This window comes from Caretta caretta, chromosome 2 (assembly GCF_965140235.1).
Source record: "Caretta caretta isolate rCarCar2 chromosome 2, rCarCar1.hap1, whole genome shotgun sequence".
In the NCBI taxonomy this organism is placed as follows: Eukaryota; Metazoa; Chordata; order Testudines; family Cheloniidae; genus Caretta; species Caretta caretta.
In genome coordinates, this window is record NC_134207.1 from 177665373 (window position 1) to 177682839 (window position 17467).

The following is a 17467-nucleotide window of genomic DNA, read 5'->3' on the forward strand; positions in this document are numbered from 1 at the left end:
TAAGGGGGAAGGAACACTAGCCAAAATAGGGAAAACCTTGCTAAAGGATACTTAGATAAATTAGATGTATTCAAGTCAGCTGGGCCTGAATGAAATTCACCCTAGGGCACTTGAGGGCAAAACAATCTCAGAACCATTAGTGATTATTTCCAGGAACTCATGGAGGATGGGTGAGATTCCAGAAGACTGAAGAAGGGCAAACATAATACCTATCTTTTAAAAGGAAACAAAGGGAACCCGGGGAATCTATCTATGAATTATAATCCACTCAGCCTAAATGCAATACCTGGAAAGATAATGGAACGTATTATCAAACAATCAATCTGTAAGCATTTAGAGCAGTTGTGGGCAACCTGCAGCCCATCAGGGTAAGCTGATTGCAGGCCGCAAGACATTTGCGGACATTGACCGCACGCACGCACGGCCCCCCCGCAGCTCCCAGTGGCTGCGGTTCACCATTCCCGGGGGATCAACATCTGCAAAATGTCTTGTGGCCTGCAATCAGCTTGCCCTGATGGGCTGCTTGCGGCCCGCAGGCTGCAGGTTGCCCACCACTGACTTAGAGGATAACAGGGTGATAAGTAATAGCCAACTTGGATTTGTCAAGAACAAATCATGCCAAACCAAGCTAATTTCTTTCTTTGACAGGGTTACTGTCCCAGTAGAACAGCAGATGTGATATACATTGATTTTAGTAAGGCTTTCGATATAGTCCCATGTGATTTTCTCACAAACAAACGAATAAAATGTGGAATCCCCGCTACTGGAGGATTTTAAGAATAGGATAGACAAACAACTGTCATCAATGGTCTAGGCATACTTCGTCCTGCCTCAATATGGGGAATGGACTAGATGACTTCTGGAGGTCCCATCTAGCCCTACAATTCTATTATTCTAAAGGAGCAGAGGGGAGAAAAGAGAAAAATGATAATGAAAAACCAAACAGTCTCTATATCACATATAATCCACCATTTGTGCCAGCTAGATTTTAGTCATGTTCTTCTGTCTTTAACACTGTGCCATGGCACAAACTACTCTCTAGATAGAATAACTTTGCTTTCTTTTCTTTTTTTTCAAATTTATTCATTGGGGGTGGGAGGAACTGTGTTTAAAGACAGGTAATAAAAGGTTTGAGATCTCAAAAGTTAATCTAAGATTCTCCTGGGAACTTTCAATAGAAACAGGAGGTAGAAAATGGATGTATTTTTCTTAGGCCCAGATTCAGTGAGGTATATGAGCACATGCATACTGCATCCGATGAAGTGAGCTGTAGCTCACAAAAGCTTATGCTCAAATAAATTGGTTAGTCTCTAAGGTGCCACAAGTACTCCTTTTCTTTTTGCAAATACAGACTAACACGGCTGTTATTCTGAAACCTAAGAGGCACTTAGGCACTGCATTTAGCCGTATGGAGTGGAAATCTATCAAATGCATGAAAAAACTTGTACAGATACAGACAGATATCATCTTCCTTTCCAAATGCAAACAGATGGACATTGTACCAAAAGGACTGAAGGTAAAAAATCCATTACAATCTACATACCACACAGACTATGCTGACAGCTTGTGCCTCACGCTCTCAGAGAAACTGCGGAACCACCTGAATAACATCCTCTACAGCAAACAGGGAAAGATAAAGAATGAGCTCTCAAAAATGGATACTCTCATAAAAAAACAACCTTCCACACAAACTTCATCGTGGCTGGACTTTACTAAAACTAAACAAGCCATTTAAAACAAACACTTTGCTTCTCTACAAAAGAAAAAGGACACTAAACTTTCTAAACTACTACATGCCACAAGGGGCTACAGCAATGGGTCCCTCAACCCACCCAGCAATATTGTCATCCTATCCAACTATACTCTTAGCCCAGCAGAAGCAGCTGTCCTATCTTGGGGCCTCTCCTTCTGTCCCTCCACCCCCATGAACATGATACAGTTCTGTGGTGACCTAGAATCCTATTTTCCACGTCTCCGACTCAAGGAATATTTCCAACATACCTCTGAACAACATACTCATCCACAGAGACCTTCCTACCAACACCACAAAAAGAAAGATTCTAGGTGGACTCCTCCTGAAGGTCGAAACAGCAGACTGGACTTCTACATAGAGTGCTTCTGCCAACGTGCACGGGCTGAAATTGTGGAAAAGCAGCATCACTTGCCCCATAACCTCAGCCGTGCAGAACACAATGCCATCCACAGCCTCAGAAACAACTCTGAAGTCATAATCAAAAAGGCTGACAAAGGAGGTGCTGTTGTCATCATGAATAGGTCGGAATATGAACAAGAGGCTGCTCGGCAGCTCTCCAACACCACTTTCTACAAGCCATTACCCTCTGATCCCACTGAGAGTTACCAAAAGAAACTACAGCATTTGCTCAAGAAACTCCCTGAAAAAGCACAAGATCAAATCCGCACAGACACACCCCTGGAACCCCGACCTGGGACATTCTATCTACTATCCAAGATCCATAAACCTGGAAATCCTGGGCGCCCTATCATCTCAGGCATTGGCACCCTGACAGCAGGATTGTCTGGCTATGTAGACTCCCTCCTCAGGCCCTATGCTACCAGCACTCCCAGCTACCTTCAAGACACCACGGACTTCCTGAGGAAACTACAATCCATCGGTGATCTTTCTGATAACACCATCCTGGCCACTATGGATGTAGAAGCCCTCTGCACCAACATTCCACACAAAGATGGACTACAAGCCGTCAAGAACACTATCCCCAATAATGTCACGGCTAACCTGGTGGCTGAACTTTGTGACTTTGTCCTTACCCATAACTATTTTACATTTGGGGGCAATGTGTACCTTCAAATCAGCGGCACTGCTATGGGTACCCGCATGGCCCCACAGTATGCCAACATTTTTATGGCTGACTTAGAACAACGCTTCCTCAGCTCTCGTCCCCTAACGCCCCTACTCTACTTGCGCTATATTGATGACATCTTCATCATCTGGATCCATGGAAAAGAAGCCCTTGAGGAATTCCACCATGATTTCAACAATTTCCATCCCACCATCAACCTCAGCCTGGTCCAGTCCACACAAGAGATCCACTTCCTGGACACTACAGTGTTAATAAGCGAGGTTAACATAAACACCACCCTATACCGGAAACCTACTGACCGCTATTCCTATTCCTCCAGCTTTCACCCTGACCACACCACATGATCCATTGTCTACAGCCAAGCTCTGCGATACAACCGCATTTGCTCCAACCCCTCAGACAGAGACAAACACCTACAAGATCTCTATCAAGCATTCTTACAACTACAATACCCACCTGCGGAAGTGAAGAAACAGATTGATAGAGCCAAAAGAGTTCCCAGAAGTCACCTACTACAGGACAGGCCTAACAAAGAAAATAACAGAACGCCACTAGCCGTCACCTTCAGCCCCCAACTAAAACCCCTCCAACGCATTATTAAGGATCTACAACCTATCCTGAAGGATGAGCCAACACTCTCACAAATCTTGGGAGACAGGCCAGTCCTTGCCTACTGACAGCCCCCCAACCTGAAGCAAATACTTACCAGCAACCACATACCACACAACAGAACCACTAACCGAGGAACCTATCCTTGCAACAAAGCCCTTTGCCAACTGTGCCCACATATCTATTCAGGGGCACCATCACAGGGCCTAATAACATCAGCCACACTATCAGAGGCTCGTTCACCTGCACATCCACCAATGTGATATATGCCATCATGTGCCAGCAATGCCCCTCTGCCATGTACATTGGTCAAACTGGACAGTCTCTACGTAAAAGAATAAACGGACACAAATCAGATGTCAAGAATTATAACATTCATACATTCATAAACCAGTCGGAGAACACTTCAATCTCTCTGGTCACACAATTACAGACATGAAAGTTGCGATATTACAAAAAAAAACTTCAAATCCAGACTCCAGCGAGAGACTGCTGAACTGGAATTCATTTGCTAACTGGATACAATTAACTTAGGCTTCAATTGAGACTGGGAGTGGCTAAGTCATTATGCAAGGTAACCTATTTCCCCTTGTTTTTTCCTACCCCCCCCCCCCCCACGCCTCAGACGTTCTTCTTAAACCCTGGATTTGTGCTGGAAATGGCCCACTTTGATTATCATACACATTGTAAGGAGAGTGGTCACTTTAGATAAGCTATTACCAGCAGGAGAGTGGGGTGCGGGGAGGTATTTTTTCATGCTTTGTGTGTATAAAAAGATCTTCTACACTTTCCACAGTATGCATCCGATGAAGTGAGCTGTAGCTCACGAAAGCTTATGCTCAAATAAATTGGTTAGTCTCTAAGCCCTGGTCTACACTAGGACTTTAGGTCGAATTTAGCAGCGTTAAATCGATTTAAACCTGCACCCGTCCACACAATGAAGCCCTTTATTTCGACTTAAAGGGCTCTTAAAATCGATTTCCTTACTCCACCCCTGACAAGTGGATTAGCGCTTAAATCGACGTTGCCGGCTCGAATTTGGGGTACTGTGGACACAATTCGATGGTATTGGCCTCCGGGAGCTATCCCAGAGTGCTCCATTGTGACCGTTCTGGACAGCACTCTCAACTCAGATGCACTGGCCAGGTAGACAGGAAAAGAACCGCGAAGTTTTGAATCTCATTTCCTGTTTGGCCAGCGTGGCAAGCTGCAGGTGACCATGCAGAGCTCATCAGCACAGGTGACCATGATGGAGTCCCAGAATCGCAAAAGAGCTCCAGCATGGACCGAATGGGAGGTACGGGATCTGATCGCTGTTTGGGGAGAGGAATCCGTGCTATCAGAACTCCGTTCCAGTTTTCGAAATGCCAAAACCTTTGTGAAAATCTCCCAGGGCATGAAGGACAGAGGCCATAACAGGGACCCGAAGCAGTGCCGCGTGAAACTGAAGGAGCTGAGGCAAGCCTACCAGAAAACCAGAGAGGCGAACAGCCGCTCTGGGTCAGAGCCCCAAACATGCTGCTTCTATGATGAGCTGCATGCCATTTTAGGGGGTTCAGCCACCACTACCCCAGCCGTGTTGTTTGACTCCTTCAATGGAGATGGAGGCAATACGGAAGTAGGTTTTGGGGACGAAGAAGATGAGGAGGAGGAGGAGGTTGTAGATAGCTCACAGCAAGCAAGCGGAGAAACCGGTTTTCCCGACAGCCAGGAACTGTTTCTCACCCTAGACCTGGAGCCAGTACCCCCCGAACCCACCCAAGGCTGCCTCCTGGACTCAGCAGGCGGAGAAGGGACCTCTGGTGAGTGTACCTTTTAAAATGCTATACATGGTTTAAAAGCAAGCATGTGAAAGGATTACTTTGCCCTGGCATTTGCGGTTCTCCTAGATGTAGTCCTAAAGCCTTTGCAAAAGGTTTCTGGGGAGGGCAGCCTTATTTCGTCCTTCATGGTAGGACACTTTACCACTCCAGGCCAGTAACACGTACTCGGGAATCACTGTAGAACAAAGCATTGCAGTGTATGTTTGCTGGCATTCAACCAAAATCCATTCACGCGGTGGGAGGAGGCAAAATGCGACCTTGTAACGAAAGCACATGTGCTATGTATGTAATGTTAACAGCAAGGTTTACCCTGAAAGAGTGTAGCGACTGTTTTATAAAATGTGTCTTTTTAAATACCGCTGTCCCTTTTTTTTTCTCCACCAGCTGCATGTGTTTCAATGATCACAGGATCTTCTCTTTCCCAGAGGCTAGTGAAGATTAGAAAGAAAAAAAAACGCACTCGCGATGAAATGTTCTCCAAGCTCATGCTGTCCTCCCACACTGACAGAGCACAGACGAATGCGTGGAGGCAAATAATGTCAGAGTGCAGGAAAGCACAAAATGACCGGGAGGAGAGGTGGAGGGCTGAAGAGAGTAAGTGGCGGGCTGAAGACAGGGCTGAAGCTCAAAGGTGGCGGCAGCGTGATGAGAGGAGGCAGGATTCAATGCTGAGGCTGCTGCAGGACCAAACCAGTATGCTCCAGTGTATGGTTGAGCTGCAGCAAAGGCAGCTGGAGCACAGACTGCCACTGCTGCCCCTCTGTAACCAACCGCCCTCCTCCCCAAGTTCCATAGTCTCCACACCCAGACGCCCAAGAACGCGGTGGGGGGGTCTCCGGCCAACCAGCCACTCCACCACAGAGGATTGCCCAAAAAAAAGAAGGCTGGCATTCAATAAATTTTAAAGTTGTAAACTTTTAAAGTGCTGTGCTTAAAGTGCTGTGTGGCATTTTCCTTCCCTCCTCCACCACCCCTCCTGGGATACCTTGGTAGTCATCTCCCTATTTGTGTGATGAATGAATAACGAATGCATGACTGTGAAGCAGCAATGACTTTATTGGCTCTGCAAGCAATGATTAAAGGGAGGAGGGGAGGGTGGTTAGCTTACAGGGAAGTAGAGTGAACCAAGGGGCGGGGGGGGTTCATCAAGGAGAAACAAACAGAACTTTCACACCGTAGCCTGGCCAGTCATGAAACTGGTTTTCAAAGCTTCTCTGATGCGTACCGCGCCCTCCTGTGCTCTTCTAACCGCCCTGGAGTCTGGCTGCACGTAACCAGCAGCTAGGCGATTTGCCTCAACCTCCCACCCCGCCATAAACGTCTCCCCCTTACTCTCACAGATATTGTGGAGCACACAGCAAGCAGTAATAACAGTGGGAATATTGGTTTCGCTGAGGTCTAAGCGAGTCAGTAAACTGCGCCAGCGCGCCTTTAAACATCCAAATGCACATTCTACCACCATTCTGCACTTGCTCAGCCTGTAGTTGAACAGCTCCTGACTACTGTCCAGGCTGCCTGTGTACGGCTTCATGAGCCATGGCATTAAGGGGTAGGCTGGGTCCCCAAGGATACATATAGGCATTTCAACATCCCCAACAGTTATTTTCTGGTCTGGGAATAAAGTCCCTTCCTGCAGCTTTTGAAACAGACCAGAGTTCCTGAAGATGCGAGCATCATGCACCTTTCCCGGCCATCCCACGTTGATGTTGGTGAAACGTCCCTTGTGATCCACCAGAGCTTGCAGCACTATCGAAAAGTACCCCTTGCGGTTTATGTACTCGGCGGCTTGGTGCTCCGGTGCCAAGATAGGGATATGGGTTCCGTCTATAGCCCCACCACAGTTAGGGAATCCCATTGCAGCAAAGCCATCCACTATGACCTGCACATTTCCCAGGGTCACTACCCTTGATATCAGCAGATCTTTGATTGCGTGGGCTACTTGCATCACAGCAGCCCCCACAGTAGATTTGCCCACTCCAAATTGATTCCCAACTGACCGGTAGCTGTCTGGCGTTGCAAGCTTCCACAGGGCTATCGCCACTCGCTTCTCAACTGTGAGGGCTGCTCTCATCTTGGTATTCATGTGCTTCAGGGCAGGGGAAAGCAAGTCACAAAGTTCCATGAAAGTGCCCCTACGCATACGAAAGTTTCGCAGCCACTGGGAATCGTCCCAGACCTGCAACACTATGCGGTCCCACCAGTCTGGGCTTGTTTCCTGAGCCCAGAATCGGCGTTCCACAGCATGAACCTGCCCCATTAGCACCATGATGCATGCATTGTCAGGGCCCATGCTTTCAGAGAAATCTGTGTCCATGTCCTGATCACTCACAGGACCGCGCTGACGTCGCCTCCTCGCCCGGTATCGCGTTGCCATGTTCTGGTGCTGCATATACTGCTGGATAATGCGTGTGGTGGTTAATGTGCTCCTAATTGCCAAAGTGAGCTGAGCTGGCTCCATGCTTGCCGTGGTATGGCGTCTGCACAGGTAACTCAGGAAAAAAGGCGCGAAATGATTGTCTGCCCTTGCTTTCACGGGGGGGGGAGGGAGGGAACGGGGGCCTGACGATATGTACCCAGAACCACCCGCGACAATGTTTTAGCCCCATCAGGCATTGGGATCTCAACCCAGAATTCCAATGGGCAGCGGAGACTGCGTGAACTGTGGGATAGCTACCCACAGTGCAACGCTCCGGAAGTCGACGCTTGCCTCGGTACTGTGGAAGCGCTCCGCCGAGTTAATGCACTTAATGCACTTAGAGCATTTTCTGTGGGGACACACACACTCGAATATATAAAACCGATTTCTAAAAAACCGACTTCTATAAATTCGACCTAATTTCGTAGTGTAGACATACCCTAAGGTGCCACAAGTACTCCTTTTCTTTTTGCGAATACAGACTAACACGGCTGTTACTCTGAAACATGCATAACTTTAAACACATGAGTAATCCCATTGAAGTCACATGCTTAAAGTTAGTTACGGAAATGCTGAACTGCCTTGCTGAACTGGGCCCACAGTCCTATAAAGGGTGACGATGCCCCTTTTTCAATATTTGTTGGCTTTCACACAAACTAAACTGTGTTCCAAAGGAATCTGCACTATACTATCAGTGGAATGTCTCAAGATTCCCCCATCTCTAGCTGAAAATCCCACCTGTAGCATGTTCATGGCTGTATTGAGCATGGATTGAATGACACAACTCGTCTGGTCTTTGTTGTTTACAGGGGCCCAAGTGTGTGACTCAGGGTGTGTCTACACTGGCACTTTACAGCACTGCAACTTTCTCGCTCAGGGGTGTGAAAAAACCAGCACTGGGAGCCACGCTCCCAGTGCTGGTAGCTATTCTCCTCATGGAGGTGGTCTCCCAGCGCTATGCCGCAACTACACAAGTCACGTTAAAGCGCTGCTGCTAATGAAGACATGCCTTTATATGATGCTCACTACTCACAAGGCTAGGAGTATTTCTGATCAATTTAGACCCCTCCAAACCTTATGGCTTGGTTTTCAAATGCATGCAGCACCCACAACTCCCACGGACATCACCTGGAGCTATTGGGTCCTGAGCATCCCTGAAAATCATGCTATTAATCCACTGTAACCATGTTCAGAACATGCAACATTAAAAAATAGTTATTCCTATTTGCTTTTCTTTACAGAGCTGAAAGACTAACGTCGTGCAAATACCACACATTGTCAATCTTAAACATCATTACCTTGCACACGGTGACAAATTGCTGATCATTCCCAGCTCCCACCACCAGGTAGCCATCCTTAGTTTTGAAAGCCTACAAAAACAAACAGAGATGTCAAATGATGACTAAAATATACTGCATGAGACTATCTTTCAAGTTCTGGCCCTGTAATGAATTTCCAAAGGTCTTTCTCAAGTGAACCATTATGTTCAGATTCAATTTATGGTTTTATAAAAGCAGTTCAAAGTGATCCATGGAGAAAAAAAATCAGTAATTTAAAGAAGGTCCTTTGATTTTTTCCCCGTTCTGGCAGGTCTTCTTTTAAAGGCTGACAATGCAAACAGATTTATTTTACCTGCTACTCCTCTCCTTAGTACAAAGATATGTAACTTGGCTATAAACCGTTTGAGTTACATCTATGATTTGTGAAAGTATGTGGAAAACCCTTTTTCACAATGGATATGACCTCTATGCAGAGGACTAGCACAAACTTGGGACTTAAATGGTACATAGGCCTTCTGCAGGTTTAATGCACAGGGGCAAATTTCAGTATATGTTCTTAGGGAGCAATTTTCATATGCAACATTAAGGTCTGGTTTACACAGTTTTTATACCAGTATAAACTATTTTAGTTGGAGGGGTGATTTTTTTAAACCAAATTAGTTAAATCAGTACAACCCTTAGTGCAGATCGAGTTATACAGGTGCCTTATCCTGGTATAGCTTATTCCCCTCCACACAGAGGAACCAGTTATAGTAGCATAAGGCTCTTTTATATCACTGTAACTGCATCCACTCTCCAGACTGTGTAGCACTTTAACTATAACCGTATAATTAAAGTGTTATAATTTTTGTGTGTAGACAAAGCCTAACCTGCTGACACACAAGTGACAGTAAGCTACATTTAGAACAACACTTGCTTAATGTCTCTCTAAAATGCACTTCCTAGCAGAAAGAATTATACAATTCAAAGCGAAAAGTATGAAAGCAATTTTCCAGTTGGATAATTAGCCACTTGACTGTAAGATTCTCACTTAGAAAATGAGGGCCAAATCCTATAGGCTTACTTGTTCGCAAGCATTCAAAACCCCTGTTGATTTGGCCCAAAACTAATAAAAATATACAGGCATGCGGAATATATATAACTGTTTTTACTGCATTTTCAGACTGAGACAGAGACAAGGAACACAGAGAAACTTTGGGAAGAAGAACATAGAAAATAATTATGCAAGGCTAAAGGGTTCCTTAACATTTATTATGTAAACATTTATTTATGCCGATTTTAGTCTAAAAGAAACACTACAGCAGTTATCGAAGACTAACCTAGCAATATTTAACCACTTTTTTGCATACAAAAAAGTATAAATAATTAAGATTCTGACTTTTCTAGCAGTAATTGTGTCCAATACTACTGTCACTATAAAAAAAATTCTCTTCAGGAGACAGGATGAGTCTATTTCAGTCATGTCTCGGTCCAAATAGCAGTATTTCTTCATTGATGCTATATACTCAAAAATTGGCCACATACACATTACACAAGTTAATGTTTAATTTCTGTGTGCTCTTTTGTGTGTATAGAACCCAGTCATTTTTATTTATATCATCACACACTACTTCTCTATTAATGCAAATTACAAATTCTTCTACGAACCTTCGTGCTTTGCAATTTCTAGTCCTGAGGTCTACACTGGTGCCACCATTATTACATACAGAATATGTACATACACATGGAAAGAACTTTTCTCATTAAAAAGGTACATATTGCACGAAAGGTGACACAACTGCTAGAAATACATATTCCAAAATATTCTCAAAATCAGCATTATGGCTTAAAACAAAGAATTTAGTACTAATTAGCAATTACCTCTGAGGCACATGCAATCTCTGTAAGAATTGCAGTCACATGACAAGCCACACAGCAGTGTTAAACATGCATTCATACCCGTAAGCTGCCAAAATGGTGGAAGTCACTCAAAATGTGAGGGGTCTGGTCATTAGCATTTATGCTTCAGTGGCTTTGTGGTATGTGTGGGAAAACTGATCATTCTTAATTGCATTGTATATTTAAAAAGCAAAAACAACAGTCATGTCATCCTTACTCAACAAAAATAGTATCATCATAAATGCAGCAGTGTCTTTTTGCATGAAGCTTACTCAACTTCCTTCAGCAGCTATTTCTGAGCGTCCCATTACAAAATAGCTGATTATTTGCCAGTCATTGTTGCTGATAAAGCAGAAACTTTCAAATGTTATTAGCACAGCATTGATGCCAACATTTAAGAATGATAACAATGGTTTTATTCATCGCTCATAAATGTACACACACCGCAGGTTACCGCAGGTTACCGCCTGGTCACAGAAAGCTTTACTATCGTATTATACAAAGGAGATTCAGGGTGAAGTGCAAATAGACTTTAATGAGATTTTGTTTTGATAAACTGCTGTCCATCACATCGAATCATTTCAAATTAGTGCAATAAAAGGCATTTCATACAAGGCACACAAGGCAAAAGTCTTTTTTTCTCCCCTATTTTTGGAAGAGTGAAGGCTTCTGGTAGGATACCTGACAGCATGACACGAATTACATGCAAACTGCTATTCTAAGTGTCCTGAACTCTGGGGCATATAGTAGGTAAAGACAAAAAGCACAAAATTACTAAAATATAGACAAGAAAATTATTTCACAGCTTATTCATGGAAGCAATAGAGATGGAAGATGGGACATCCAAATGCATGGTTTCTCTGCACTGTCTGAGAGGCTTCTATGCAAACAATCTGTCAGGAAGGAGATTGTATGTTCAGTGAAATAGTTACAGAGTACATTTCATCAACACACGTAAGTTAAAGGCCAAATCCTAAAAAGTAATGTGCATGTATCCACAACTCCCATTGACTTAAATTACAGGTACTCATGCAAGCACTCAGCACCTTTCAGAATCTGACCCTAAAAGGTGGTTTATGCTAGAAATATTTACTATACCAAAAAATAAAATAAAATAAATAACCACATATAAACATGTAACACACTTTGTATCCATACACAAGATGTTTCAAATGGTTTACAAGCATGCTCCAAACGGCTACATAGACTATATGTTCAGGATTCAATACCAGTTCAGTCTGAACCATTTCTGACTGAATCATTGTAGTGACGGTGTGGGTGCAGACTTGCTGACGAGTTCTAGTCAGAACTAACCAGTCCTTCCACTACTGTCTTCCAGTGGCCTTTCAAAATGTATCAGTTACTTGTGAGGAATTTAACCAGAGAACATGTCTATCTATGGTATCTAAGTCTACTGTGTTTATTGGCCCCTTCATACATTTCAACAAAATGATGTACAGCAACAGTCATAGATAAGGAAAATATCTTTACAAATGTTTCTTATCTGGTGTTGGTTTCTACAAACAAATCTGTTGGGCTTAAGGAACCAAAAGATATTAACTACTACTAGAGAGGGACAAGATGGTTGAATTAAAAGAAAAACTGACCCAGGTTTCAATCAATACTTTAACTGCACCCAAAATACAGAGGTCAAAGTGGTTAGTTAGCTGTTGTAGTGGTGTTGGTGGTGCTGATTGTTTTCCTTCCTGTGAGCTCTGTAGTTCCTGCACACACACACACACAAGTTTTGTTTGGATGGAGAAGTAGGGGTGTATTGTGAGAATGGGTGTGCCTTCATTGCTATTTCTAAGGCATTTCAAGACAATTTCTAGACCAAAACAGTTAGGGTAAGTTTAGATAAACATTTAATATTTGCATGCTGTCCTGAACCAAACCACCAAAACTCTTGGGTGATTGACCATTATTAACTGTTACTTGTTTGTACCTTTCACTTTTTAAGACAGAGATACCTACATGATTGTACTGGGATTTTTTTTAACATTTTTATGAAATTATTAGTTACTATTACTAAATATAAAGTTCTTACAACGGAAAGCACTTAACTACATGCTTCAATCTGTCCCTATTCAGGACAATACTTAAGTACATATTTAAGTCCCATTGACTATAAATGACTGATGGAGATACAGTCACAGATGTAGGGGCATCTTAGTCCACTGATGGCCCTAAAAATCAGGAACAAAGCCTTAAAGTGACACTGAAAGCAGATTAGGAGACAGATGAAGGAAAGGAGGATGAGGAAGACATACGTTACTGCAGCCTATCCTGTTGCACCAGCTGGGTTCATAGCAGTGTTTCCACAGACAACACTGAGTACGGTAAATCAGGATAATCCAGTTTAGAGATGAGAAACACGTGCACCACTGTGGTCAAATCTTCATCAGAGAGGAAGGGGCAAGGTTCCTAGCAAGATGAAAGCGGAAGAAAGGTATTTTACAACCAATGCTATCTGGTTGTTTAGGGTTAGTAAGTCCAAACAAGACCATAAGGCTTCGCACTAAATAGACAAACAGGGAAAGACCCCCTCGATGGAAGGAGTGGACAGTATCCCAAATCCCAAACAGATCCTCTGAGGGTCTTCCCCTTCTGACCTACACTACTTGCCCAGGATAAATCTGAGCCAGCCAGTATTAATTATTTATTATTTGTATTACAGTTTGTATTGGGTATTACAGGCCCAAATTGAAATCCTGGCTTCATCGTGCTAGGTACTGTCTACATACATAGTAAGAGACAGTCCCTGCCTTAAACTATGGCTCCATTAAAGAGCTTGTAGCTGCGCCGCTGTAAGCTTTTGAGGGTAGCTGCTCTATGCTGATGGGAGAGAGCTCTCCCGTTGACTTAAATAATCCACCCCCAACGAGCTGTGGCAGCTATTTCAGCAGGAGAAACTCTCCCGCTGACATAGCTCTCCCCACACCGGCGCTTAGGTCAATGTAACTTATGTCACTTGGGGAGCTGGCTTATTCACACCCTAAGAGACATAAATTATACTGGCATAAGTGGTCGTGCAGACATAGCCTCAGTAAGAGGCAGTTGCTGTGTGCACGAATGCAGCATTTGACTGGTGTAAGTGCGTGTGCTCACAAATTTTGCAATTTTGGAGGCTCCTTTGAGAATCTGGTTTCTAGTGATTTGGATCATGGAAAAATTACCATTTTGCCTTTAATTTATCGCAGAAGCTGTCTCCAACTGCAGTTTTAAGTTCCCATTGCAGTATTTCAGCCAAAGAAGCGTAGGTCATTTACGGACTAGTACTCTCCAGTCATAGTGCTATGTAAAGGCTGCAATTAACAAGAAGATGATGTATTCAGAAGTTGGCTGATCTATGCAGGAGCATTTTTCAGCTGCCAGCTGAAAGGCTCTACAGTGTGTGTTCTTTTTCCTCTCTCCCCCCCTCCAACTTCATTTCCAAAAGTTATTACAGAGCAGAAGTTTCTCAGTCTCACTTCAGACAATAACTGATCCAGAACTACGGTAGCCCTTCAAAATGGGGTAAACCTGCCACATCTTTTCCACACCTCTACACATTTCTTTGAATGAAAGCTTCAACTATACTTCAGCATCAAGGAGCTCCCCTCTTTCTCTTTTATGGAAAGGGCACCATTCTTGCTGCTAAGTGATACCTAATTACACTGTAACAAATGGGAATGAGACCAAGAAATCTGGTTAATGGTAGTTCTGAGCAGTATGTATAAATTATATGGACCACACAGTTTGAAACCATTTGCCTACATTGTGCTCTCTTCTAGTAAAAGCAAACAGCCAAAATAAAAAATGTAAATTTCACAGACTTGAGCAATGTATGCTGAATGCCCTCACTTAGCAGACTAAAACAGGGCATTCAGCATATAAACAAAGAACTTACCTTTTTCCTCTTTAGATTTCTTAAAATGCACCACTTGGTTCCCACTCCACTGCCATATCCCAGCACAAACTATTGTGTCAGATCACAGCTACCAGGATAGTTTCCTGGATTAAGCACAGCACTGAGAATAAGGACGCCTTACTCGCTGAGAATCAGATCCAGTTGCTGTGTAGCCACTGGCAAGCCACTCAGGCCCACCTTTTTGTAAGAGTGCACCAATTTTATGGGCCTCAATCTTTGGGCGTCCAGCTTGATACACCTGTTTATCCAGAGTTAGTAACTACCACAATTCCAAGTGAAGTCCATGGGAACTGCAGGTGCTCAGAACCTGTGAAAATCAAGTCCTACATTTCTGCCTACAGTGTATTCTGCACAAACATCATCTTGTAAAATTAAAATCCTTGTAAATACTAGGTTTGGTTCACCCTTTGCCCCAAGCTTCCCACCACCCTGCACCACTGTCACATTTGTCTCTATTTTTAGACATGCACAATTTAGAGAAAGAAACTTAAAATCAATCTATCCCTTTTTTGTAATGTAAACATCAGTAAAGTTTTAACAGTAGTAAAGATTACATGTGACATAACAGTTGGTGTACACAAGTGTCAATGTTTTATCCTATGAGGGTATGACTATAGATACTACAAAACTACTATACTCAGGCGGATGGATCACTTGTATTCAGAATTAAAGCACATTTACTAAGAACAAGAAGAAAAAAAGAGAGGGGAACCACTGATTTCAAGCTCTCAATCAAGTTGTCCAACCAAAGCCTCTTTTAATGTTCCTTTCTGTTTCTATCTCCAAAATGCACATGCAGTACTGCCAGCCTCAAACATTCAAAAATCACGAGTCAAGTCCACAAAAATATTCAGGAACTGGCTTACAAATTAAGAGATTTTATAAAACAAATACATTTGGGGTTCTTTTTATTTGACTTCTTGGGTTCTGAGTGTTTAGGATTTACCGGGTTCACATTTTGAAGCATGTCTCCACAACTATGAGTGTTATTTGTTTATTTAACTAAAGCTGAGATTCTCTGCTCCAGGAGCTTTAAGAAAAACAGTAAATATCATGAGCGTCACAATAACATCACAAGAGTTGGCGACACTGCACATGTAATAACCCGACATGTGTGAGTCAGACAGCTCAGATACAGATCTGAACTGCCTAAGATCTGAGGTTTTAGTTCAGGCCCATTTCTAGCAACAGCAGAGATTAAATGTGGTGCTACCAAGACAAATAATTTCAAAGAAAATGTGGAAGTAGAAAGTGAGACAATCCCATTGCCTTCTGTAATATGTCTTATGGGCAGTTTTCTTAGAGTTCAAAGTTTGCACACAAAAGAGTTGTAACATACTGTTTACTAAATTAGTTTTCAATGCCCTAAATGATTTATCTCAGTCACTTCCTCAGTATTATAAACATGTCAGTTAGGAAAACTGCTCACTGAGGAGAATTTCATAAAGGTTACTTTATAATAGTTTTATTGATGCAATGGAGATATGTTTTGGGCTATATATCTGGTTTTAAGCTGTACAACCACTTTGGGGAGAAATCTGTTGGCTTTTTTTAAAATATTTCGTTCATCCAAAAAGAAAAATACAACAGCCCAACTATAAAATTAGATAGAGAAGCTCATGTTCATGCAGCAGATTTTCCCCTTTTCCCAATTCTAATGGAATATACTACTAAATTCACCAGCCACAGTAGAGCGCTGCCAGGTATAAACACTTTATGAAAGAACAGTGAACAGCTTAAAAGTGGGAAACCTGTTCAGTTTCACAATGATTTCTAAATTATTAACATGCCTAAATTAAAAATAAGCTCTTTGATATTGTAAACATGCACCAACTGTTTTCGATGGCCAAGAAATAAAACACTCTGCACAGGATCACATTCTCCATTGCCACATTAGTTTTCCATTAGCTTTTCAACAATGAATTTACACACACACACAGACACACATGCATATGCAAAGTAAATAAACTTTAATCACAGTATCGTGCTGGAGCCAATGTAATTAAGGTTATGTCAGCATTTCCATTTAAGCCTCTATTTACAGGAGGTTTATGGCATGGCCATAAAAATTCAGTTAGGTTAAAATTAAGCAAAGGGTCTTATACAGTAAGCAATATTTAAGAAAAAAACGCACACACACACACACACACAGCAGCCATTTGCTACTTATATGGGAATTAAAACAGAAGTTTACTGGTTTTACAGGGCACAGCTGAGCTATTTTTAAAATAATATTTTCCTCAATGTTTACAATAATCTCTCAAAAGCCTGAAACCAAACTCTGTTTCTTTACCTTTTTATCTCTCATACAATGGTTTTTTAGAACTTCTCATGATGTTTTGGCCTGATGACATTGCTCTTTTTGCTTTAAAAACAAAACAAAAACCAGTGAAACATTTATGTTGAAAAATAAAATACATACAAGAACCAATCCTGATTGGGGCCTCTAGGTTCTACTGCAATACAAATAATAATAAATAGTTCCTGGACCCTGTAAACAATTATAAGATATAAACCTGGTTGGTCAAAATTGGGGTTGTCTTAGTATCATTTGGAAGGCAATTCCCAAATTCTGCTCTTAAATACCCAAGTGTAAATCTGTAGACGCTTGACTGATTTGATCTGAAATTATACAGGTGTAACTGACAGCAAAGTTTGGCTCATTATTTTTGTCCCCCACCTCTGTTTCTTGGCTTTCTACAAGTGGATTT

At 42.5% G+C, this 17467-nt stretch overlaps 1 protein-coding gene across 6 annotated transcripts in view; it reads right to left on the reverse strand.

Moving 5' to 3' along the window:
- The window catches only part of SUGCT (succinyl-CoA:glutarate-CoA transferase), a 494323-nt gene that overhangs the window by 289196 nt on the left and 187660 nt on the right, over window positions 1-17467 (reverse strand). For all 6 annotated transcript variants that reach the window (XM_075125606.1, XM_048839164.2, XM_048839165.2 and 3 more), the window contains exon 10: window positions 8987-9058. In XM_075125606.1, the coding sequence (XP_074981707.1) occupies window positions 8987-9058 (72 nt within the window). The remainder of the gene's footprint in view (window positions 1-8986; window positions 9059-17467) is intronic.